General features: G+C 39.2%; 1 protein-coding gene across 7 annotated transcripts in view; it reads left to right on the top strand.

Annotated features, from left to right (window-relative positions):
- eml6 (EMAP like 6) overlaps positions 1-25,709 on the top strand; it is a 192,328-nt gene that overhangs the window by 109,349 nt on the left and 57,270 nt on the right. For 3 of the 7 annotated variants that reach the window (XM_033025214.1, XM_033025212.1, XM_033025210.1), the window contains exons 23-30: positions 3,478-3,609; positions 6,337-6,425; positions 9,097-9,273; positions 11,246-11,447; positions 14,888-15,014; positions 18,487-18,510; positions 19,693-19,707; positions 23,131-23,139. In XM_033025214.1, the coding sequence (XP_032881105.1) occupies positions 3,478-3,609; positions 6,337-6,425; positions 9,097-9,273; positions 11,246-11,447; positions 14,888-15,014; positions 18,487-18,510; positions 19,693-19,707; positions 23,131-23,139 (775 nt within the window). The remainder of the gene's footprint in view (positions 1-3,477; positions 3,610-6,336; positions 6,426-9,096; positions 9,274-11,245; positions 11,448-14,887; positions 15,015-18,486; positions 18,511-19,692; positions 19,708-23,130; positions 23,140-25,709) is intronic. The other 4 variants (XM_033025216.1, XM_033025213.1, XM_033025217.1 and 1 more) reach the window with 2 other exon arrangements.

The raw sequence follows: 25,709 nt of genomic DNA, 5'->3' as shown, positions 1-25,709 counted from the left end.
CTGTGACATTTTGATCAGTAATACAACTCTTTCCCCCCTCCCCCATACACACACACACACACACACACACACACACACACACACATACACAAACCCTTTACATCCCTCTCTGTCACAGCTGAAACATTGAAAGACTGAAACATTGAGGTGCCATGTGAGTTGCCCCTATTGCAACCAAGTCCTAGTAATGACCACACCATCATAATTCCAGGCTTTAAGTTCATCTGCCTTATCCATAAAACTCCTCACATTGAAATTAACACACTTCAGCCCATCAGTCCCACCATGCTCATTAACCTGGCCCTGCCTGACCTTCCTATCAGATTTAATTGGCCTAACCTCTCCTCTATCATCCCACCCCCTGCCATGCTAGTGTAAATCATCCCGAGTAGCACAAGCAAACTACCTTACCCAGATATTGGCCCATCCAATTTAAGTGCATCCTATCCTAGTGATTTTCTAATAGTTAATTCCATGTTTCCAGGCAGCTCTAAGGCTCCTTTACTCTTAGGGAGTCTGTACTCACTTGAGTGAATGTTCTGGAAAGGTAAGGCTGCACTCTATTTTCATGGCTTCTAATCACTCTATGTACTCCAAATACCCCTACTGAGTATCAATACATTAACAGCATCATGACAGTAGTGGAGAATGCCATGAAATTTCACAGTCATCATTAATCCAGGGTATGACACAGCACAGGTTCATAGGTGTGAAGGCATCACTGCAGTGTGTGCTGCATAACCTGGCAAAGATAATACAACAATCAGTTCCCAAGGAAGAGCAGTCAGGAGACTAGAGGGTTGAGGCACAGGAAGCATGTCCAGGAGACCCATGGGAGCAGGAGGGCTACAATTGGTCTGAGGGGATATTCTTGATGAACATTGAGCTCACTCTCCAATTGAGTAAAACAGGAGGCAATATCCTGATAGTTAAAAAGAACTCTTCTGAAACCTACCACAATCAAGAGTCCATGTGCAGTCCTCGTGACATTTTCCACATTTTGTTCATTACCCGTGGCATGGTAGATCACTAACCTGCTGAAAGAGACGAGATGACGCAAAATATTCCTTCACATGATGGTCTGTCTGCAGTTGGCATATCTTTGTTCATTAGGAGCTTCAAGCAGCTGTCATGTGACAAAGACCATACTTCTATCTGGATCATGGTGAGAATACATAAAATCAAAGGGAGAGGATGTGACAACTTTGCTTGCACCATTTTCTTGGAAAGAAGTGTATGGTGGCTCCAGGCTTGTCGATTGTCATAATTTTCTGACAATGTGCAGTCCAGCTTGAAAAGCAAAGACTTCGCAGGGGTCGGTGCTTAGGCTGCTATGCTTTACTTTGTATATTAATGATTTGGATGAGGGGGTTGAAGGCTTTGTGGCCAAGTTTGCAGATTATACGAAAATAGATGGAAGGGCAGGTAGTGTAGAGAAAGCAGGGACTCTGCAGAAGGACTTGGACAGGTTGGGAGAGTGTGCAGAGAAGTGGCAGATGGAATAGAGTGTAGCAAAGTGTGGAGTCATGCATTTGGTAGTAAGAATAAAGGTATAGTATTTTCCAAATGGGGAGAGAATCCTGAAATTGGAGGTGCACAGCGACTTAGGAGTGCTGGTGCAGAATTCCTAAAAAGTTAATCTGCAAATCGAATCGGCAGTAAAGAAAGTAAACTCAATGCTAGCATTTATTTCAAGAGGGCTTGTATACAAAAACAGGGATGTAATGCTGAGGCGCTCTATAAGGCGCTGGTAATGCTGAGGCTCTATAAGGCGCCGATAAGGCCGCATTAGGAATAATGTGAGCAATCAGTCATAAATCAAAATCAGAACATTGGTACAAATCTTTTTTTTTTTTTTTAAGCATTCTGATTTATTTTCCCCATTGCTTGAGATGAATGACTTGTGGAGAACATGGTTTGAACATCCCTTGGCTAAGAGAAAACATGGTTTGAGGGAAAGATTTTTTATGAGTCTAAATGCTAACATGGCATTAATGGCATGCTAGCAATGCCATTAATGCCAATCCCTTCAACCCAACTTGTCCATGCCAATCAAGTTGCTGACACTTGGCCCATATCCCTCAAATCCTATCCTATCCATGTACCTATTCAAGTGTCTTTTAAATGTTGTAATTGTACCCGCCTCTTCCATTGCCTCTGGCAGCTTGTTCCAGCCGTTCAGGTCCCTTTTAAATCCTCGCCCTCTTACCTTAATTATATGTTCTCTGTTTTAGACTCCACTGTCATGGAGGAAAGATGGTAGCTATTTACTGTATCCATGTCCCTGATGATTTTATATCTATAAGTTCATCCCTCTGCCTCTTATGTTCTAAAGAAAAAAGTCCCAGCCTGTCCAGCATTTCCTTTTAACTCAAATTACTGCATACCCAGTAACATCTTCATAAATCTTTTTTGTAGCCTTTCCAGTTTAATGACATCCTTCCTATTGCAGGGTGACTAGAACTGCAGCAAGTGCTCCTAATGTGGCCTTACCAGCATCTTGCACAGTTGTGACGTGATGGCCCTTGTAGTATTGACCCTATTGGATCAGCTGATCCTGCTGTAATTGTAGATAACTGTCCTCTATACCACCAATTTTCAAGTCATCACAGACTTACTACCCGTGCCAACTACATTCACATCCAAACTGTGGCGAACCATTCATTGCAGGCCTCCAGTCTGAAAAACAACCTTCTATCATCACCCTATATATCCTAAATTCAAGCTAATTGTGTCTCCAATTGGTTAGCTTGCCCTGAATCCCACATGATTCCATCTTTCAGATCAGCCTAACGTGGTATGTTGTCATAGGCCTTGCTAAAGTCCATATAGACAATGTCTACTGCAATTCCTTCATTGATCTTCATAATCAGTTCTTGAATTGGTTATTATAATGGTTCATACAACTCGGTATCCTTGAACTCTTAATTTTTCAGAATTAAAAAAATATCCAAGGAGAATGCACAGTTTATTGTTATGCACAGTTTACATGTTATGCATTTTTAATTGTGTACTTCTAATATGTTAAGGGCCTGTCCCACTTAGGTGATTTTTTGGATGACTACAGGCGACTGCCGCAAAATTTTCAACATATTGGAAATATTTTGGCGACAGTGGACGCAATTTTTGCTGTCGTAGGTTGACGTCGGTGTTGTCGTAGGTTGTCGCCAGGTGTTGTAGGTGACATCCATTAAAACTAGTCCCTGGCAGTCGCCTAAAGAGTCGCCTAAGTGGAACTGGCCCTTTAGGTTAAATGGAAATAATGTTATTTTTTAAACCCAACTTTGTGTGTGCTTTGTTTTTATTAGTCTGTCTCACAATGACTTGTTAATAATTTAGTTTCCTGTACCGTGAATAAGATCAGTTAAAATCTGGAAATCTTTACAGATTACAAAAAAGTGGTATGTGCTTGTATGGGTTAGGGGCTTTGTGTGAGAGAGTACCAATATCTCTAAATTTTTTTCATTATGCTCCTAGATGCAGGGAAATATCTAGCAGTAGCTTCCCATGACAACTTTGTCGATATCTACAATGTGCTTTCAAGTAAAAGAGTAGGCATATGTAAAGGAGCTTCCAGTTACATTACTCATATCGACTGGGATGCAAGAGGTAAGAAAATCTTAGTTAAATCCTTTAAATACTCTCACTGAATATCTTGCAGCTTAAAAGTTCATATTACATTAAAATTCTATTTGTGTCCTTTTGTCTCCTCACTACATGCACAAACACTGGCCTAAAATTCTTCAGTGCTCAACGAGTAGGCAATTAACAGCAGGTTAGCAATTGTGTTGCTTGAAGGCTTTCCTTAGCATGTGCCCTACATGATTGGACTAATGCAATCAAAGGAGTATTATCCACGTCCCCTAGTAAATAGGTAGATAGTAGGGATGGTGTACAAGTTGAAAAGTGGTTGTTGAAGGGAGAAAAGTAGCTCCGAGATGAGAGCAGTCATGGTTTTTGTCAAGGGATTCAGGATGAGATTGGATTGATTGGAAAGATTGGATTCGGCTGGGCCATCAGGAAAAGAGGTGGATCATAATTAACTGTTGGTGAGGAAAATGGTGGGTCATGACTGGCTGAACATGAGAGATTTGTGGTTGGAATTGCTTTGCAAAGCAGTTCAGCATCATCAATTGTGGAAAGGGGTGAAGTGTGATTCTAGAGAGGAGATATGTGAAGCCAGGGAAATATGGTCAGTAGAGTTAGTTTCTAATTAAAAACAGATATCAAAAGGAACTTAGGATGTTGCTCAGATGGATCTCCTTTAAGTTGAGACAAAAGAGATAGTGTGTACTAAGAAGACCTCCCATTGCATGATTGGCTTGTGCCATGTGAGTATAATTGAGTCATGCAATTGGCATCTTGAATTGCTTCATACCATTGAATGCCTGAGCACATTTATTTGTTAACATATCAGACACATTGAGGACGAGGGAGGGGAGAGAAAAAATAGATGTTGTGAAATATATAAATCCAGACTGCACCATCAGTTTTCTAAAGAAATTGAGCCACATGCTATATCATTTTTCTAAGCTACTGTTTAAATGTATTTGCTTTTTAGATATGAATCAAAGGATATTCTATGAATTGATAATAGAATTAATTATTTAAAGGAGCTTTCTTTTTAAACATGATTTTAGCACCGTTAAAATATTATGTCAGATCATGTTTCATCTGTTTGCTTCAACTGTTGTAGCACGATAAGCACAGTTTGCTATCTATAGTGAGAGATGATTTGGAGCCCTCTTGTAATGCGCCAAGAAAACCTTCTGAATCACAAGTTCAGTGACCTCACGTACTTTATTACTCACAATTCTGGCTCACTTGAATCCACTGCCCTCTACCATTACATAGTGCACAGCACAAAACATTGTGTTGCCTGCACCACCTGAGTGCCATACAATGGCCATCATCAATAAGAAAAATAATTTGATTAATCAAGAATCGGTCATATCATTCTCTCTCTTATCGGTGATGTTCATTGCCTGACACTTAAATTAGCATTACCATTGTCAGCTGTTCACATGCAGGACGTCACCATTGACCAAAATTGTAACTGAATCAGCCACGCACACATTGTTGCTACAAGGTGATTCATGTCCTGACTCCGCAGGCTTTCTCAGCACGTACAAGCTAAATATCAGCAATGCCGTATAATGCTCTCCACTTGTGTGAATGAGAGAATTAAAGCTCATCATGATTCAGGGTCAAGTATCTTATTGAGTAGCATTTGACCCAACAGTTTAAGCATCTGCACTGCAGCTACTCAACAAGGACTTCTAAATCTGCAGTCTCTCTCACCAGGTAGGGTAAGATATATTGCTGTATCTGCATCATTACCAAGGTATACATCTTAGAAATGGCCACGGAGTCCAGAGGTTCAGATATACAGTGCCTTATTTCAGTCAATATGAGCAAGCAAGATATTCCTCAGATTGTCAGAAGATGGTGACTTTTATACACATTTGACACAAAGAGAATAGTTAACAGTTAGTGATGTGATCATACACATGTAATGCCAATGGACAAATAACCACTTAGACAATCACCATTTCCCCCACTCCCAAGCCCCCACTCCAACCTGCTGTCCAGGATGAACCTGCTGTTCAATATTATGTAATAGGCCCAGGCAACTGGTTTCTTTCTCTCTTCAATAATGCAACCGGATCTGCACACTACACAGTTACTATTGATTACCATTCATCTCGTCCCACTTTACCTTTATTTCCAAATTCTTAAGTCTACAACACCACAACATTCTAGGCTATATGTTAAATAACTAGTACTGAAACATTGAACATTTAACTTTGATCATCTATAATGTTTTGTGGTACAGTTAAGTTTACAGGGTTTTAATAAGACAGTATACTTTTTATATTATAGCATACACAGTTAACAGATTTTCATTATTACAACTTGTACAAATAATGATTTTACACACTCAACTTGCACAAATATGATTAATGTAATTTTTGATACTTTTTTCCTAAAATCAACCTCCCTATTAACCAATTCCCAACAGCTTTGTCTAGCACGAACAAGCACAGTAGGACTGCAACACGTCAACAAAGCAACTCATAGCTACTACCTCAAAGCAATTAAGCATGACTGATAAATGCTTTGCAAAGGTGGTCTCATACTGTGAATAAAATGCTTTGCAAAGGTGGTCTCATAATGTGCATAAAAAATGTTTACGTATATTTCGAGACAGTGTGGACATGATCCTAAAAGCTCTTTGACATTTAACTGTCTAGCATGAAAATCATAGAACACGTGTGCTTTTTTCTTGGAGGACAGATACTATTGGCTGTTGAAACATTTCTATTTCTCATGCAGGGAAGTTATTGCAAGTTAATTCGGGTGCCAAAGAACATCTATTTTTTGAAGCACCAAGAGGGAGGAGGCAAACAATTAGAAATACAGAGGTATGAAATTTGCTACGTATGAAAATCAGCAAGATATTTTTTGAGTGAAAATGTTTCTTGAGACATAGTAATCTAATGAAATTTCAAAGTTTAATCTTCCACATGTGTAAATATGTATTAAAATAATTGCTATAGCAATCTTTGAATTATACAAAAAAAGTTCAACAGTAATAGAAAAAGTAGAGGTCATTTGCTTGGAAAATACCAAAAGTTAAGCATGTTTTATTGTTGCATTCATATCGCATTCTTTTTTTAGTGCTCATTTCCAAAGTATCAATTTTTCTGAAATTTTTTGATTTTGCATAAATAGTGATGCAATGTTCCAAGATTCAGAAAGTTTTCAATTAAAACATATTTTAATTTTAATGATCTTTAGTAGTCATTAACTTGCCAACTTTGGCTCTATTTACACATTTTTACAATATTCCTTTTAGTTGAGTTGTACTTTCATTTATTGTTCTTTGTTCAGCTGTTCATTTCCATCCTGAAAAATATTCTGGGGCATTTATTATTGCAGTAGCATCAATTATTGGTACTCATCAACTACTTGTCACATCACTGACAAAGTTCAAATTTTAAATTAAGAGTAAAACTGCACTGTAACGGAGGAATCCATTTTTTTGCTGGCGTGTTATTCTTCCAAATGATCTTTGATGATTTGGAATTGGAAAATATGGCATTGTATTTTGTTTCCAATCCTCTGGTTGCCACAAGCACTTCTATTAGTATCTTCTAGCTTGATCATATTGAATGGCACGGTGGAACCTGAGGATCTATTCCTGCTCATGTTTTCTAGTGTTCTTTCCCAGCAATTTCTACCGGAATTGATGGCACACTTAACAGACAAATTGAAATGGTTGCTTAATGACATAATGATGTATATATTCTCAAAACATATTCTCAAAACATTATCCGTTCATAAGCTTTGAATCTTGGAAGTTTCATGTATTTTTTTTAGTTTCCAAAGTTGTTAAGAAAATATAGAATGGAACTAATTTTATCACTGAGCAATTATTCACACTCTGAAAGTGGCACAATAAGTTGAAAATAGAAACGGTGAGCCAGAATTATAACTGGCTAGACGTTATTCACCACAGTTGGTGTGCCCTTTTAAGTTTGTGACCTTTTGTGGAGAAATTGCTCTAAGAAAGAAATAGAAATGGCGCCATGCCCACAGAAAATTTGACTTTGACTTTGTAGGGCAAACAATCATGTCTTCATAACTTATTTGACCTGAAATGTTATTGATTAATACATAATATAAGCTGTGGTATGTATTAGAAAGGTTAAATCTGGATCAAATTATGTGCAGAAATATTTTTACTGTAACATCTGGCCATTGTACTATTCAATTGGCATCATCAGTAATACTATGCTTTGTCAAGCAGCACAGTGACTTAACTCCCTCTCATTTGCACCCCTACTCCCTACAACCTGATGATGCTTATCTAGTGCTAGTAATGTGAATACAAGGCGAGCACAAACATTTAAAAGTGAACCAGTGCCATTAAGTCTCAGTCAAATCCAGTTGAGTCAAATCAAGTCGTCGGGATTATTGTCATGCACAAGTACAATTATGTACAAGTTCAGTGAAAATCATGTTTGCAATAGCATTACAGGCACATAGATTTGGATAAATACCCAAAAACATAAATTATGCATAAATTATATGTAAATTATACATAAAATTCTGCAAGATAATAAAAAGATAAAAGGGTTACAATATAACAATATATCAATGCAAACAAAATTATGAGAGGCATAGAAAGGGTAGACAGTCCGAACCTTTATCCCAGGGTGGAATTGTCCACACTAGTGGACATAGCTATAAGGTGAGAAGGTGAAAGTTTAATGGAGATGTGTGGGACACATTTTTTTACAGAGAGTAGTAGAGCTTTGGAACGCATTACCAGGAGTGGTGGTGGAGGCAGATACGATAATGGCATTTAAGAAGCTTTTAGATAGGCATATGGAAATGCAGGGAATATTGGGATATGGAGATAAGCAGATTAAATCAGTTAGATAAATTAGATTGAACTTCTGCAGTCATACCACATCTAGTTGTGGGTATTGCTGACGGTTTAACAGCTGTTTGATGGAGGATGAGGATCCAACTGTGAAATTAAAGCAACAGAGATGCACTGGATTGATTCTAGGAGTAAGGCAATTGTTCTGTAAAGAGAGATCAAATATGATTAGCCCAATTACTGGAGTTTAAAAGAGGAGAGATAATGTCATTCATAAAGATGCGATCATGAGGAAGATTGACCGTCTAAAGTGTGATTCCTATAAAAGAAGCTTAGAAAAAATGTTTTCTTAAAATAAGGAGTCAGCCATTTTGGAAGAGTTGAGGAGATGTTTCCTTCTGCTATAACTCTTTGAAAATTCTATGCATAAACCATGGTTCCTACAACATAATAAAGAGGCATGATTTGTTCACAGAAATTTTGATTTTAAAACTTTTCTCCTTGTCAAATGCAGAAAGCTTCTGATGGCATATCCTAGGACAATTGCATGTCTTCAAAATTCTTCTTGGTAGAGTTCTACCTGCACCAATTATTTATTTATAATTGCCAAATAATATTGTAATAAGACAAGATCATCTATTCTGTTAGAGAATAACAAATGTTGATTGAAATGTATTTAAGATCAAATCTTTTTTTTAATGCAGATAGAGAAAATAGACTGGGCTACATGGACATGTGTTTTAGGACCCACTTGTGAAGGAATCTGGCCTACCCATAGTGACATAACGGATATCAATGCAGCCTGTCTAACTAAAGGCAGAAAACGTTTGGTCACTGGGGATGACTTTGGTTTTATTAAGCTCTTTTCGCATCCCGTCAAGGTAAATTAATGTTCAGGAGAATTATTTTACTAGACACATTTGTAAAAATAGGCGGCCATTCAATTCATCTTTCTTATGAACATGTTTCATTCCGACATTTATGTTTGTGTCACAACAATGCTTCCTTAGTCAAATTATGCAGTTGTACAGACTTTCAGAAATATGCATTTTTCTATTGTTATGTGGTGCTTTTATACAGTTTGTGTAGAATATGTGTGCTCAATCAGTTCTTAACGACTAACAAAGTCCATTGCAGCATGCACTGACTTAAAGGTAGACAAAATTGCTGGAGAAACTCAACGTGTGCGGCAGCATCTATGGAGCGAAGGAAATAGGCAACATTTCGGGCCGAACCCCTTCTTTAGACTGATATATGCGGTGAAGAAAGGAAGAGAAGGAGCCGGAGGGCTGAGGGAGAGCTGAGAAGGGGAGGAGACAGCAAGGGCTACCGGAAATTTGAGAAGTCAATGTTCAGGCCACCGGAATGCATATGAGGTGCTGCTCCTCCAGTTTCCGGTGGTGCTCACTTTGGCAATGGAGGAGGCCCAGGACAGAAAGGTCGGATTCGGAATGGGAGGGGGAGTTGAAGTGCTGAGCCACAGGGTGATCAGGTTGGTTAATGCGGACCGAGCGGAGGTGTTCGGCAAAACGATCGCCAAGCCTATGCCTAAGATTATTCAAATGTTATTTTCCTTTGATAAATCCACATGTTGACTGTTAATCCCATTATACTTTTCAATATGTTCTGTCATCACAGGCTTCTTTATAGATTCCAGCACTTGACGCCCTTGCTTCTTCCACAACTGTCTTTGCAATTTCGTACACAAGTATTAATTCTGATATTAGAATAACAAGGTAGTCTTGTTTTAGCTGGTCCTCTTTTCTTAAATAGTGATGTCATGTTTGCAAAGTTTCAATCCATCAAAATAATTCCAAAATCTATAGAATTTTGGAAGATATCACCCAAAGCAATTTCGGGCACCATATCTGAGGAAGGATGTGCTGGCTCTAGAGAGGGTCCAGAGGAGGTTTACAAGAATGATCCCAGGAATGAGTAGGTTAACCTATAATGAGCGTTTGTCGGCACTAGGCCTGTACTCACTGGAGTTAGAAGAATGAGGGAGGACCTCATTGAAATATACAGAATAGTGAAAGGCTTGGATAGAGTAGATGTGGAGGGATGTTTCCACTAGTGGGAGAGTCTAGGACTAGCAGTCATAGCCTTAGAATTAAAGGATGTTCTTTTTGGAAGAAGATGACGAGAAATTTCCTAAGTCAGAGGGTGGTGGATCTGTGAAATTCTTTGCCGCAGAAGGCTGTAGAGGCCAAGTCAGTGGATATTTTTAAGGCAGAGATAGATAGATTTTTGATTAGTACAGGTGTCAGAGGTTATGGGGAGAAGGCAGGAGAATGGGGTTTGGAGGGAGAGATAAATCAGCAATGATTAAATGGTGGAGTAGACTTGATGGGCCGAATGGCCTAATTCTACTTATGACATGACCAAAGTTTATACTGTCTCCAAAGTCAGCAATTTTCACAACTATGTGCTGAATCATCGTACTTTATCAGCTTTCAGGCTCAACAATGTCTCTAGTACTGTTTTTTGATGAATGCTTACTTCAGTTCTTCATTCCTTGTGCACAGTTACTGCTTGCATGTTTTGTGCATTTTCTGTGAAGGAAGATGCAAAGTAGTTGGTTAATTACTTTGCTCTCTCCTTATTCCCCATAATAAATTCTCCCATCATTGTATGGTACCCACTCTTGTCTCCAAGGATTAGCTTTTGGCACCTTTCTTGATTATGTAATGCAATGCAAAGTGCGACTTAAGAAGCCAGAAGTTACAGAAATCCAGCAACCAAAATCATTAAGTAGTGAAATAAACAAAAATAACACACTTTTTTGATAAACTATAAAGATTTTACAGAAAATGTATATACGTCTATTACAACTGCAAATCTTTTTCATTTCAGGGTCAATATGCAAAGTTTAAAAAATATGTGGGCCACAGTGCACATGTGACGAATGTGAGATGGGCACAAGATGATAGTTTGTTGCTGTCAGTGGGTGGTGCCGATACTGCTCTGATGATCTGGAGTCAAGAAACTGATGGACACAGGGACAAGAAGTCCATGGACAGTGAGGAATCTGATACTGACACTGACGAGGATGGAGGTAGACTCAAAATGTATTCATCATTTTAGATGCCCACTGTTATTGTGAAACAGCTATTTTGGGAAAAATGATAGGAATGAATAAATGTAACTAGAGTTCATTACAGATTGTCAACATGGTTTTGTGTGTTGGAGATCATGTCCAACCAATCTGATTGAGTTTTTTGAACTAAGGTTGATGATGTAGTTTATATGGATTTCAGCAGCATGTTTGATAAGGGTTCATGTGGTAGGCTGTGCTAGAAGGTTAGATCGTATGAGATCCAGGAAGATCTAGCCATCCAGATACAGAATTGGCTTAATGCTAGTATATGAAGGGCGGTGGTGGAAGTTTTTATTTTGGACTGGAGGCCTGTGACTAGTGGTTTGCCTCTGGGCCCTTTGCTGCTTGCCATCTATATCAACGATTTGAAAGAGAAATATAAGCCATAATTAGTAAGTTAGCAGATTACGCTAAAATGGGTGGTTTTGTAAACAGCGGGATCTTGATCAACTGGATAATTGAGCTCCATTTACCATTCCTCAAAACTGTAGGGTCCTCAGGAGAGTTGTAGAACAGAGGGATCTTGGAATATGTACATCCCAGTAAGTGTCATCACAGATAGATAGGATAATGAAGAAGGCTTTTGGCACACTGGCCCTCATCTGTCAGGAAATTGAGTAGCAATAGAGTCATTCAGCATAGAAACAGGCCCTTCAGCCCAACTTGCCCATGTCGACCAAGATACCGCGCGTTGAGAGGACGGGACCTATATTACTATAACTCTCATCTTGTTTGTTATTATGTCTGTCTGAATGTCTGTCCATGTGATCCTGAAATTATGCCAAAACAGTACACGATAGCGCTACAATTACAGTGGTGGAGAAAACGGGGCCAGCGGTGGTTTACCTGGAGAGGTGAGGAGGGAGTTTTGGAGGATTGAGGGAGAGGAGGGGGTAGGGAAGGAGAGGGAGAGGAAAGTGGGTGAGGTGAGGAGGGAGAGTGGGGGCGTGGGATGGGGATTGGGGGAGGTGAGTGGGAGAGGAGAGGAGTAGGGAGGGGATAGGGGTTCTGGAAGGAGGAAGGGTGTGACTGAGGGTAGGGGAAAGGAGAGGGAAGGAGAGGTGGGGCAGGGGAGGAGGAGAGGGGAAAGAAGAGGGAGGGTGAAGAGGAGGGGGAGGGAGTGCTGGGGGAATGAAGGAGGATAGGGGTAGGAAGAGGGATGGTGAGGTAATGGAGGAGGGGAGGGGGAAGAGAGAGGAGGGGAGGGAGGGTGTGAGGGGAGGAAGCAGAGGAGGGTTGGTAGAGGGTGAGGAGTGGGAGGATAATGGAGGAGGGGAATAGGGGACAAGAGGAAGAGTGAGATGCGTTCACATTGATCTTATTTTTTTACAAGTTATTGCCATTCTAAACTGTAAAAACGCCAGCGCAGTTGGGGGCTATGGGTGAGTGGTGGAATATTGCGTTCGGGGAACAGTGACAGGGACCTAACGGGTTGCACTTGGTCCACTAAAACTCTCACCTTGCTTGTTAGTATGTCCGTGAGTCTGTCTGTGTGTCTGTAGTCTGATCCTGAAACAATGCCAAAACAGTACACGATATCCTACAACTTTTGGCCCACCTTACTCATCATTGTCTTGTGGTGTGTTGTATCAACTTTCATTCAGATTGATGGTATATTTTACAAGTAATTCACATTTTAAACTATACAAAACCCCACTATGCAAAATCTCTTCCATCTGCTCTGGCAGTTAGCAGTGTATGATGTCACAATGGGATCTCATTTACATAAACTGCCCATCAGCAGTGTTCCTCCCCACAATGACATCACAATGGCATCTCATTTACATTTAAAAATGAGATTGTTTTTCAAACACACAGCAGCTTCCACCTCACAATTACGTCAAGGGGGTAGGGAGGGGAGAGGGGTTATGGAGGGAGGGAGTGAATGAGGGTAGGGGAAAGGAGAGGGAGGGAGGAGAGGTGAGGGAGGGAGGAGAGAGGAAAGAAGAGGGAGGGTGAAGAAGAGGGGGAGGCAGTGCTGGGGATGAGGGGAAATGGAGGAGGATGGGTGTAGGAAGAGGGATGGCGAGTCGCACTTGGGGAGGGTTGCTGTGACCCGCGTCACAACGGGGATCTTTGGCGTCACAACAGGAACCCGCCAGCCGCGCAGTTGGGGGCTATGAGTGAGTGGTGGAATATTGTGTTCGGGGACCAGCCCTCCCGTGTGACAGGGACCCAACGGGTCCCACTTGGTCTAGTATCCCTCTAAAGCTTTTAAATGATGTTGTGGTAGTTGCCTCAACTACTTCTTTTGGCAACTCATTCTATTTACACACCATCCTCTGTGTGAATAAATTGCTTTTCAGATTCCTAGTAAATCTTTCCTCTCTCACCTTAAAGCTATGTCCCCTGGTTCTTGATTTGCCTTCTGCGAGTAAGAGACACTGCATTTACCCTATTGATTACTTTCATATACATCTCTATAAGATTACCCCTCACATCCTACATCCCAAGAAATAAAGTCTGAGTCTTCCGAATCTCTCCTTATTTCTCATGCCCTCAAGTCCTGACAACATCCTCGTACTCTTTCCAGCTTAACAACATCCTTCCGAAACTTGCAGGGTGACCAAAATTGAACACAATACTCCAATTGTGGCCTCACCAACGCCTCGTACAACTGTAACACAACATTCCAACTTCTGTACTCGGTATTTCAAGGATCTATGTACCTGTACTCCTAGACCCCTCCACTCTACAACATCCCCCAGTGCCCTACCATTCAATGTAAAGTCCTGCCCTGGTTTGACTTCCTAACATGTAACACCTCTCTGTTATGTGCATTAAACTCCATCAATCATTCTAATCCCAACTAATCAAGATCCTGCTGCAATTTTTGCCAATTATCTTCACTATCTATTTCCTATGGGTGATGTTAAAGCCTGTTTCCTTTGCATTCTCATCATTTTTCTGAACATCTCTTTATTGAAACCCTGCCATTACTGTCTCTTGGGGTCAGACATCATTGCTCATTGGGTAGGGTGATTCCAAACAATCTTTATACATCAGCAAATAATTTCTCCCTAAATGATGATGGCTAACTTTCAACAGTGCTGACTGATTTTCAATAGTGTTGAAAAGTAAAGATATTGGATTCCTTATGTGCACAACCCAAAAATATTATGGGTAGTGCTAGCTACACCTAATAATCATTTTCACAATGAGGCAGCATGAAGATGATGTGCCAGTATTCTTTTGAATGGACGTGACCTAGAATTGCAATTCTCATATCCATTTTTGGGAAGTTTAGGTCTTGTGTTAACAATATTTGCCATTAGATCAATAGTTTTAATACTGTAAATCTATGCTTTTTAAAAATTAACAAATGTAATCTTAAAAAATATTTCAACAAAGAAAGATAGATGTAATGCCATAGGAAATATATTTTTGGATTTCTCTAGGGTATGACAGTGATGTTGCAAGAGAGAAATCCATCGATTACACAACCAAAATCTATGCAGTTAGTATCAGGGAGATGTCAGGCACAAAGCCTCCTCTACAGCCAAAAGAAGTTTCAACAGAGGAAAGGTATATCTTTGAAGTTATTGGTTTAAATGTTTGTGATGCTGGTTATATAATTGTAAGTTAATGAGCTTTTTGTTAGCTTCTGATTACTTTTAAGATTTTTCTTACTCTCATTGCTGATATGTGTTTATATGTGATATGGAATATTCCCAGCACGTTAACTAATGGTTTGGTATATTAGTCTGCATTTGCTGACACGTGGGCTCTGCTTAGCTAGTGCATTTCACAAGGCCAACCTACTGTACAAAGCCAGCTCCAAACGTAATGGTGAAACTCTGTGCACTGATGGTGATTGGCAAGGGTAGGTTAAAATAAACACTACCGATGAAATGCTAAGATAAACGCTTTGACAGCTGCCAAAACCTCTCTCCTAGCTTAGCTAACAGTTAAAATTCAAAAATATTTATTATTTCTTAAATTCAAAGCATTTCAAAACTAGCAAAAAAAATCAATTGAAAATAATTATTAAATGTGAAAACTATTAAAAAGCACACAAATAAAGAAGAAAACATTTAAAAACAATTGAAACATTTAAACCGACTAAGTTGCATAAAATAAACATTAATTGAAACTTTGGTCAGTTGCAGCTGAATAGAGTCGCCATTCCTTTGCCAAATGGAATTTGGCACGGGTTGAATAAGTGAATCCCCCCCCCCCCCCGAACACTCTGCCATGAGACTTCATGAGGTGTCTAACATTGGAGCATAGTAGGAAAGCACCAACAAATAGCTAGTGTCAAGTTCTGGACTATCCCCCTATCTTGCATGTAAGCATTGAATATAGAGAATCAGAGCTATTACTATTAGTACATTATAACACAGCGATATGAACATAATTGAGAAAATAGCAAATTAAGATGAGATCTAAGCAACCAGTTCAGACAGCACAATTGGTTATTAATTAGTTTAGTCAGGAGACGGCAGTAAATAACCAAAGTTTAATAATAATAATAATAATAATAATAATATCTTTTATTGTCATTGCACATAAGTGCAACGAGATTTGGTATGCAGCTTCCATCCGATGTCATAACTTTTTTTTAATTTTAATTTTTTAATTATTTATTTCGAACAGAATAAAAGAATAAAAAGCAAGTGTGAAACAGCATACAAAAAACAAAACAAGAATATTTATAAAGTGTCATAAACAATATCTATAAATAAATGAAATCGCATGTGTCCGAAAAGGAGCAGGAAAAAGCCAAAGCTTATTAATTCCCACCCCTTATTCAACTGCTTGTAATTATCTTATACAAATTTAGCAGCTATATGTACACCATATGTACACCAGCAACTATATGTACACCAAATTATTTACATTTATACACTAATCAAATATTTACAAAGCCATACAAAAATAAAAGAAGAAAAAGAAAAGAAAAAACCCTCGTATACTATACTGTATCTTAGTCATATATACAACCCATCATTATAATCACCCTTCCCAATACAATCAGTATAACAAATATCCCACTCACAATCGCCTATCCTCATCCCAATATCCTTTTTAAACTGAATTATGCTTGTGCTAAGTTTTATCTCCTGTTCCAGACCATTCCACAAATTCACACCACAGATTGCTATGCACATACTTTTAAGTAACTAAGTAACTAATACAATTTAGATTTAGATATCCCGAGAACATGGTTTGTAAAAGAACATTACAACAGTAAAATAGTCAAAACAGTTCAAACAGACTAAAGTGCAGATGTGTCTGTGCGATGTGACCATCCGAGGGAGACAGTCCGTGGGGGTGGGGGGCACTCAGCAGGGCCGGTTCAGAGCCGCTATAGCTCTGGGAATGAAGCTGTTCCTGAGTCTGGAGGTGCGGGCGTAGAAGGCCTTGTAATGTCTGCCGGAGGGAAGTAGTTTGAACAGTCCATTACAAGCATGTGAGGAGTCTTTATGGATGCTGATGGCCTTCCTGAGGCACCGTGTGTGGTAGATGCCCTCCAAGGCTAGTAGCGGTGTCCCAATAATCTTCTGCGCTCTGTGGACGATGCGCTGAAGAGCTCTCCTCTCCGCCTCTGTGTAGCTGAGATACCACACAGAGATGCCATACGTTAATATGCTCTCTGTGGTGCAGCGGTAGAAGGTTGTCAGCAGCTGTTGGGGCAGACCAGTCTTTTTTAATGTTCTCAGGAAGAACAGTCGTTGCTGTGCCTTCTTGACCAGCGCAGCTGTGTTGGTGAACCATGTGAGGTCCTCTGAGATGTGAGTGCCCAGAAACCTAAAGCTGGACACTCTCTCCACACTGTCCCCGTAGATGGAGATTGGGGCATATTCTCCATTATGTGACCTGAAGTCAATAATCAGCTCCTTGGTCTTGAAGGAAACGGGGGCGGCATGGTGGCGCAGCAGCAGTGTTGCTGCCTTAATGCACCAGAGACCCGGGTTCGACTCTGACCAAGCGTACTGTCCGCACGGAGTTTATACGTTTTTCCCGTGACCGTGTGGGTTTTCCCCCAAGTGCTTCGAGTTCCTCCCACACTCCAAAGATGTACAGGTTTGTCGGTTAATTTGGCTTTGTTACAAATTGTAAATTGTTCCTACAGTGTAGCACAGTGCTAGTATACGGGATGATTGCTGGTCAGCACGGATGTGGTGGGCTGATGGGCCTGTTTATGTGCTATAATTCTTTAAAAAAAGAAACAGGAAATATAGAACAGGAAGACAAACTAGGCATTGTCTCCAAAAAATGTTTGTGACCCAGAAGCTGATTGCATTTTTATTGGCAAACTTGCAGGTAAACACAAGCCCAAATAATTGTACCTTTGAGATAGAAAAATCCGTCAACTGAGTTGACTGATAAAAGGGCTACACTGTTACCAGTTACATTTGGAAAATATATATTATCTATTTGATAGTAAACTATACCTGGTATATATAAAAATATCTGTCTCAATGCATTCAATACAAAAGGTGCCAGTGCACACAACAGTTTATACAATGCTGTTAGTTACTCCACATTAATCTAGTTTTCAAATGTTTAAAGGTGCCAGTCTGCCATACATGCGTATACCATCACAAAAAAATGCACTGACTTGATGTATGTGATTGCTGTTCATTTATTTATGGTCAGTGTGAGCTTCGTAAACACCAGGTGACCCTTGCCTGAAATGCCTGAAGAGTTGAATAATCTTTCATTAGTTACATCTTTGCTAGTACATGTGGAGTGGTAAAATGAAAGGTGACATGATCATGAATGCTAAACCACACTTGGAAAGTAACCACATTTACAGGACATTAGATAAGAATTGAAGGAATAATGGTAATTTTAGATTTAAAAAAAACCAGGGATTGTAATTATATTTTATCGAATGTTTGTAGTTGATCTTAAAGGCTTCTGAATCATTTCATCATTCAGACACAATGGATGAGCACAATGCAATGAAATAGACTTAAGCAATATTAAAGCGGTAATTATGAGGGTAATCAATTTTTGTTCTTTTTTTATTGTGCAAATAAATTGACAGTTTTTTTATTGAGAAAGGGTTAAGGTCAGTTACCAACCAACTCTTTTGCTGTGATGTGACAATTATTTTGAAGTGAATGGTGTATATTATATAGCAGTAGAGTATTGCAGTAGTTAACAACTGCATGCTGTACAAAACTTGATATTAATAAAATTCATAGTAATAGAAACATGTCCTCTTGTATGCACTAAATATGTATTGTATTAATGTGAAATTAAAATATCTCAGCTGGAAAATTGAAATAAATGTAAACTACTATAAATATACAACAGTTTGGACATCATTAGTAGACAGAGAAACAGATAATATTTCAATGCAGTGGCCTTTCAACAAAATCAATCCATTGAAAGGTCATCATCCTGAAATAATAACTGTTTCTCTGTCCACAGATGCTACCAGACATGCATTGATGCAATATATTGATGTATTTTTTCAATATTGAATTTGAGAAATGGAGTTCAAACCCCCTATAATGCTACATTATACATTTAGTGGATGCAACAAAGGACAAACTCTTCAATTTTCTGCAGTTGGGATTAGGCTCCTTCAACTGCTCTTCAGTCAGCATTTATATTAGGGCATTGACCATATTTTCTGAATTACAATGGTAATTACACCTCAATAGTATATTTGCTCGATAGCACATTGTGATTTATAGAACATGTTTGTTGTATTTCACGCAGTATACCACCTGAGTATAATGATCTCTAATTTGTTATACAATTGTAATCCATATAATGATTTAGAGGGCTATTTCCAGGTGGAAGATTTATGCAAATTTGGTTTACCTCCATATCAATTATTTAATTTCATGAAAATAGAACTTCACATGTCAATTTTAGTTCTTAAGTGTGGGTATCCAAATAATTCCTTCAACCTATATTATAAATTGGCCTAGAAGCACATTGATGTTGGTACCTAGAAGCACAAAATGTTGGTACCTGATTCCGAGACGACTTGGTTTAAGGTCCACCAGTACCAGCTAACAATAGACCTAAACTGCTTCGCTTGTTTGCTTTAATATGATGGTGCAAAACGAATAGTGTAAACAATATGATGCAAAGTACCTTGCTATTTTATTTAGTAATATGCTTTTTTTGTGAATTTACTACATATTGGTCTACCATTGTACAATTTTATTATTATCTTGTTCAGCTGGTAAGAAACACTTAACACTATTATATTTTAACTTGCTTTCCTTTGGAGGCAGGGAATTGTCAAGTAAGTATTATATATACACTTTTATATAAGCATATTTAATAAACGTTTATAAGTTGCACAACAATAGAAGTGTTTTGTGGTATGCAATTTAGGGTCAAACATGTTTAAAATTATTAGATGCCCTTGATCTTTTTGGACCGTTATTGTGCAAAATATACAGTGAAGTCAGCCTATTTCTCAACTAGTATTGCCATTTTGAAAATCTAAGTGATAAAGAATTATTTTCTGTATGATCAGTTTTACACAGACCTATATGTTACACTTAGATCTAAACAAATATTAGTTCTCAAACAATTAGTGATTGAATACAGCTATAATTCTTCAATCTGGATTAGAATAACTTGAGCCCATTTAAAACAAAGAGCATTATTATTACAGTTTATACTTATGTTTTGCCTTTTCATGTAAGAGAGTGTGAAGCCAATGTCAGATCTTGGTTGAGGGATATTTGGGAAGGGAGTTCAACGAGTAGAACAGTAAGAATTGAGTTTTGCCACTAAATGCGAGTGAAGTATACAAAAGGCTCATGATGGAGGAACAAGGAGATTAGAAAGTTGTATAAACTGGCTAAAATCACACAGGGAGGTGGGGATGAGCATGAAGGAATTATGTTTTTAAAAATGTAATTAATGCATTGAAGGATTGTATAGTGTTACTTTCTAGGTCTGAGAGGGCATATATGATAGTAACGGAGGATAGGAGAAAATTAAATAACAATTTTTGAGTATGCATTGAGACCACAAAATATGTTAGAATATAGAAAAGGTAATAGGGGGATTTAAAACAATTTAAAGTAGGTATGAATGGTATTGTAGAGATGAACGCAAGTGATGTTTTTGATGAATTGCATAACGATTTCAAAACTCTGCACAGTCAAAATAGATGGTAGAATCATCAAGCAGCTCTGGGCAGGTTGTCTGTTAAGCGAGTGGAATCAAGAACTCGTGGGCATAGGTTTATGGTGAGAGGAGAATGATTTAATAGGAACTTGAGGGGCAACTTTTTCAACACAAGCAAAAGTTGCACAATGTACAACTTTTGTGGGTATATACAACACTGCCAGAGGAAGTAGTTAAATCAGGTTCATTAACAAAATTTAAAAAAGATTTGGACAGATGCATTGATAGGAAAGGTTTAGTGAAATCTAGCCAACGCGGGCAATTCGGACTACCTTAGATGAGATGTCTTAGACAGCATGGTGAGTGGGGCTGAAGGGGTATTTCCATGCTGCATGACTTTACAATTCTATGATTCATAATGGGAGTGATAATATGACTGGGAAGTCAAACCATAAAGTCTGGATTTTATCTTAAAAAAAAGAGAATTGTGCAACATTTGAGGTGAGTCATACATCACAATGGAAATTGAGAAATCAAGAGTATAAAGTGGTCATGCTGGATATTATTAACATAATATTAGCTCTCCATAAACCTACTTATAATTAAAATAAATTGGCATGAATTTATACTACTGAGTTTAAGGTCCTGCTCAAGCATATTCAACATGTTATCCGTAGATAATTTGCACATCATCATTTAACATTTGTGTAGGAAAGAACTGCAGGTGCTGGTTTAAACTAAAGGCAGATACAAAAAGCTGGAGTAACTCAGCGGGTCAGCATCTCTGGAGAAAAGGAATAGGTGACGTTTTGGGTCAAGACCCTTCAGACACCCAGAGAGTTGTGCATTTGTGGAATTCTTTGCCTCAGAAGGCTGTGGAGGCCAATTCACTGGATACATTCAAAAGAGTTAGATAGAGCTCTTCCGGCTAGCGGAATCAAGGGATATGGGGAGAAGGCAGGAACGGGGTACTGATTGTGGATGATCAGCCATGATTACATTGAACTCGAAGGGCTAAATGGCCTCCTCCTGCACCTATTTAATCTTTTAGGACCGAGATGAGAAAAACATTTTTCACACAGAGTGGTGAATCTCTGGAATTCTCTGCCACAGAAGGTAGTTGAGGCCAGTTCATTGGCTATATTTTAGAGGGAGTTAGATGTGGCCCTTGTGGCTAAAGGGATCAGGGGGTATGGAGAGAAGGCAGGTACAGGATACTGAGTTGGATGATCAGCCATGATCATATTGAATGGCGGTGCAGGCTCGAAGGGCCGAATGGCCTACTACTGCACCTATTTTCTATGTTTCTATTATCTATGTATCTATGTATCCAGAGATGCTGCCTGGCTTGCTAGGTTACTCCAGCTTTTTGTGTCTATCATTTGACATTTGTTCAAGATTTCTATGCATTAGAATGACAATGCAACTATAGACATGTAATCCACCACCTATAAGTAATAATCTCAGAAGCATGACTCTCATCTCTAAGGTGGTGTTATGAGGAAGAAAACTTGAGTGTTTTGAATGTTCAATGGAAGGATTGTTTAAATGGTTTTCCATAATGTTTTGGAAAGATATTTTGTTTGGGGCAATAAAAAACCCCCCAACATATCTAAGGCAAAAAGATGATTAAATACTTTTTATTTGAAGATACTTTTAATTGAAATCAATTATCTTAAATACTCTCTCGTAGCCAGCATGTTCAATCATTTTGTTATGGCTTTGTGGCACCAAATAGATTTCTATTTGTGGGAGCTTAAAAATTAAACCATGGGTTTATATGTTTATAACTTAGCAATGAAAAGCCTCCACAGAAAGTCTAATAAGATATCTAAACATCCTTTCATTGATTTAAAGATGAATCATGAAATTAGGAAATTTTCCTTAAGGTAAGTAATTTTAAAACAACAGCATTAAAATAATTTTTACTTTATCTATTAAAGGGTTCCAAATTTATATTCATTAAAAGTACTCATCATAACCAGAACTCCCAATTGGTATTATTGTGAATGTTTTTTGGAAGAACTGTTATTTAAAGGGAAGTAATTAGTGTATGGGCACTAAAATGGTGATAGAGTACCATCTGGCTTTGTATTCCCTTGCTGACATACAATTCAATTGATGACTATTGTACCAAATGTCAAAGACAAGCAAAGCCAGCAACCAGCACTCTGCACCATTTTAGGTTTTGTGACCATTTACAGGTTTACACTTCACAGTATTGTTCAATTTGTCATTGTAGAAAATCAGATTGAGGTAAGTGTTATTGAGTACCTAATATAGAGGATGAACTAAATGCAGTATACTTGGGAAGCATTGACAAAGCTTCCTTTTCTTTCCTTCCTATTTTATAGGAGATTAGTACAGACTTTTCCCAGTGATGCCAGGGTATGGGTTTTCTGAATTTGTAGATTGGTGCACTCTGATTTTTGGTTTTATTTGCTGGCATGATTGAGAAGCATGGTTTGTGCCACATAGGCTACTGATACTAATTAAAGTGCTTGTGCATGAATTTAGATATATTATACAACTTTCCTAATTGACCTAACTTTTTCTTCTCTTGGCTTTACTTGCTGCTGACAAGGGGATCCAGGTAATTCGCTATTCTTTAGAGAGTTTATTTAGACTATCCCCTACACCCAATTCCTCCGTCTACGCCGCATCTGCGCCCAAGATGAGGTGTTCCACACCAGGACACCTGAGATGTCCTCATTCTTTAGGGAACGGGGATTCCCCTTTCACAGCATAGATGAAGCCCTCACTCGTGTCTACTTGGTAACCCGCAGCTCCGCCCATGCTCCCTCTCCTCCTAATCGCAATAAAGACAGGGTCCCCCTAGTCCTTGCCTTCCACCCCATCAGCCGTCGCATACAACACATAATCCTCCGAAATTTCAGCCACCTCAAACAGGATCCCACCACTAGCCACATTTTCCCCATCTTCATCCCTTTCCGCCTTCTTCAGAGACCGTTCCCTCCGCAACTCCCTGGTTAACTCATCCCTTCCCACCTAAACCACCGCATCCCCAGGTACCTTCCCTTGCAACCACAGAAGATGCCACACCTGTCCCTATACCTCCTTCCACAACTCTGTCCAGGGACCCCGACAGTCCTTTCAGGTTAGGCAGAAGTTCACTTGCACCTCCTCCAACCTTATCTACTGTATCCGTTGTTCAAGATGTGGACTCTTATACATCGGCGAGGCCAAACGTAGACTGGGCGATCGTTTCGCGGAGCACCATCGCTCAGCCCGCCTGAACCTACCTGATCTCCTGGTTGCCAGACACTTTAATTTTCCTTCCCATTCCTTCACAGACCTTTATGTCCTAGGTCTCCTCCATTACCAGAGTGCGTTAATTGGAGGAAAAGCATCTCACATTTTGCTTGGGCAGCTTACAGCCCAGTCGTATGAATATTGATTTCTCTCACTTCAGGTATACCCGGCATTCCCTCTCTCTCGATCCCTCCCCCACCCAAGTCGCACTAGCTTCTCGTTTTCACCCTACAAAGAGCTAACAATGGCCTGCTATCTGTATCATCGTTTCTTTTTTGCATATCTTTTATTCATTGTTCTTTATTTCTCCACATCATCGTCTATATCTCTCGTTTCCCTTATCCCTAACCAGTCTGAAGAAGGATCTTGACCCGAAACGTCACCCCTTCCTTCTCTCCAGAGATGCTGCCTGTCCCGCTGAGTTACTCCAGCTTTTTGTGTTAATCTTTATTTCTGTAACAATGTATTTGCATGTGAGATGAATATTGCTTACCTGATTAAAATGCTCCACATTTATTTTTATATTGATCTTCAATGAGGATAAATGTTAAAATACTTTAAAAAAAAAAAAAAAAAGAATATTTAGCCATTGGCTTATTTTATTTATTAGCAATTGTTTAGTTATCAAGCCAATGTACCAACAATGAAAACAATGGAATTCTTATATGTAACAGCACAAGAGGCCTGCAAATACAATAAACATTAATAATATATAAACAAATATATAAACAAAAATTCAATAAATTAATAACTCCAGTACTATTGCAAAAAAATCCTTTCTTCCATATTTCATTGTTGAAATTAGTATTATATAGTGTTCAAGAGCCTGATGGTTGTTGTGAAGAAGCTATCTTGAACCTGGTGGTCACCGTTTTCAGACATCTTCTTCGCATTGGTAGGAGTGAAATGAGAGCGTGGCCAGGGTGTTGTGGGTCTGAATATAATGGCTGCCTTTTTGACGTAGCGCCTCCTACGTGGATCCAATGGATGGAGGGGAGATCAGATCCTGTGATGGACCAGGCAGTGTCTGGTACTCTTGTGCAATCGCCTTTGTTCGAGTGTTTGAGTTGACTGTGTTGCAACCAGTCAATATGCTCTTTACCATACACCTGTAGTTCAAGATAGTAGTCGTCGACATACCACATCTCTTCCATCTTCTAAGAAAGTAGAAGCATTGATGGGCTTTCTTCATGATTGCATCAATGTGCCTGGCCTAGGATAGATATGAACACCCAGGAATTTGAAGTTGTTGACTCTCTCCACAGCCAACCCGCCCATGAAGACAGGTTTGTGGATCCTCGGCTTTCTCCTGAAGTCAACAATCAGCCCCTTGGTCTTGCTGACGTTGAAAGCAAGATTCTGCTCTGTTCTGGCACTATTTCATCAGATTTTCAATCTCCCTCCTATATATGACCCATCATGACTGTTATTCGTCCAACAACGGCAGTGTCATTGCAACATTGTCACAATGTCAGTGCTTGGCCACAGAGTCATGGGTATAGAGCGCATAGAGTAGGGGACGGAACACACATCCCTGAGGGGAGCTTGGGCTGATGGTTATTGAGGAAGAACTGCTGTTGTCAATTTGTAATGATTATGTTTTGCCAATTAAGTCAAGAATCACGTTGCATAGAGATGACAGAGACCCAGATGATGGTGTTCAATGCCGAGCTTCCGTCGATGAACAACATGCTAAGCTGGAAACTGCAGTGATTTAAGAGGATGTTGCCAGGTCTTGAGGGCCTGAGCTCTAAGGAGAGGTTGGGCAGGATCAGACTTTATTCCTTGGAGCATAGAGGGCTGATGGATGATCTTAGAGGTGTATAATATCATGAGGGAAATAAATAGGGTGAATGCACAGAGTACTTAACCCAGAGTAGGGGAATCAAG

The sequence above is a fragment of the Amblyraja radiata genome, chromosome 8, assembly GCF_010909765.2.
Source record: "Amblyraja radiata isolate CabotCenter1 chromosome 8, sAmbRad1.1.pri, whole genome shotgun sequence".
NCBI lineage: Eukaryota > Metazoa > Chordata > Chondrichthyes > Rajiformes > Rajidae > Amblyraja > Amblyraja radiata.
This window is presented reverse-complemented; position numbering and strand designations above follow the sequence as displayed.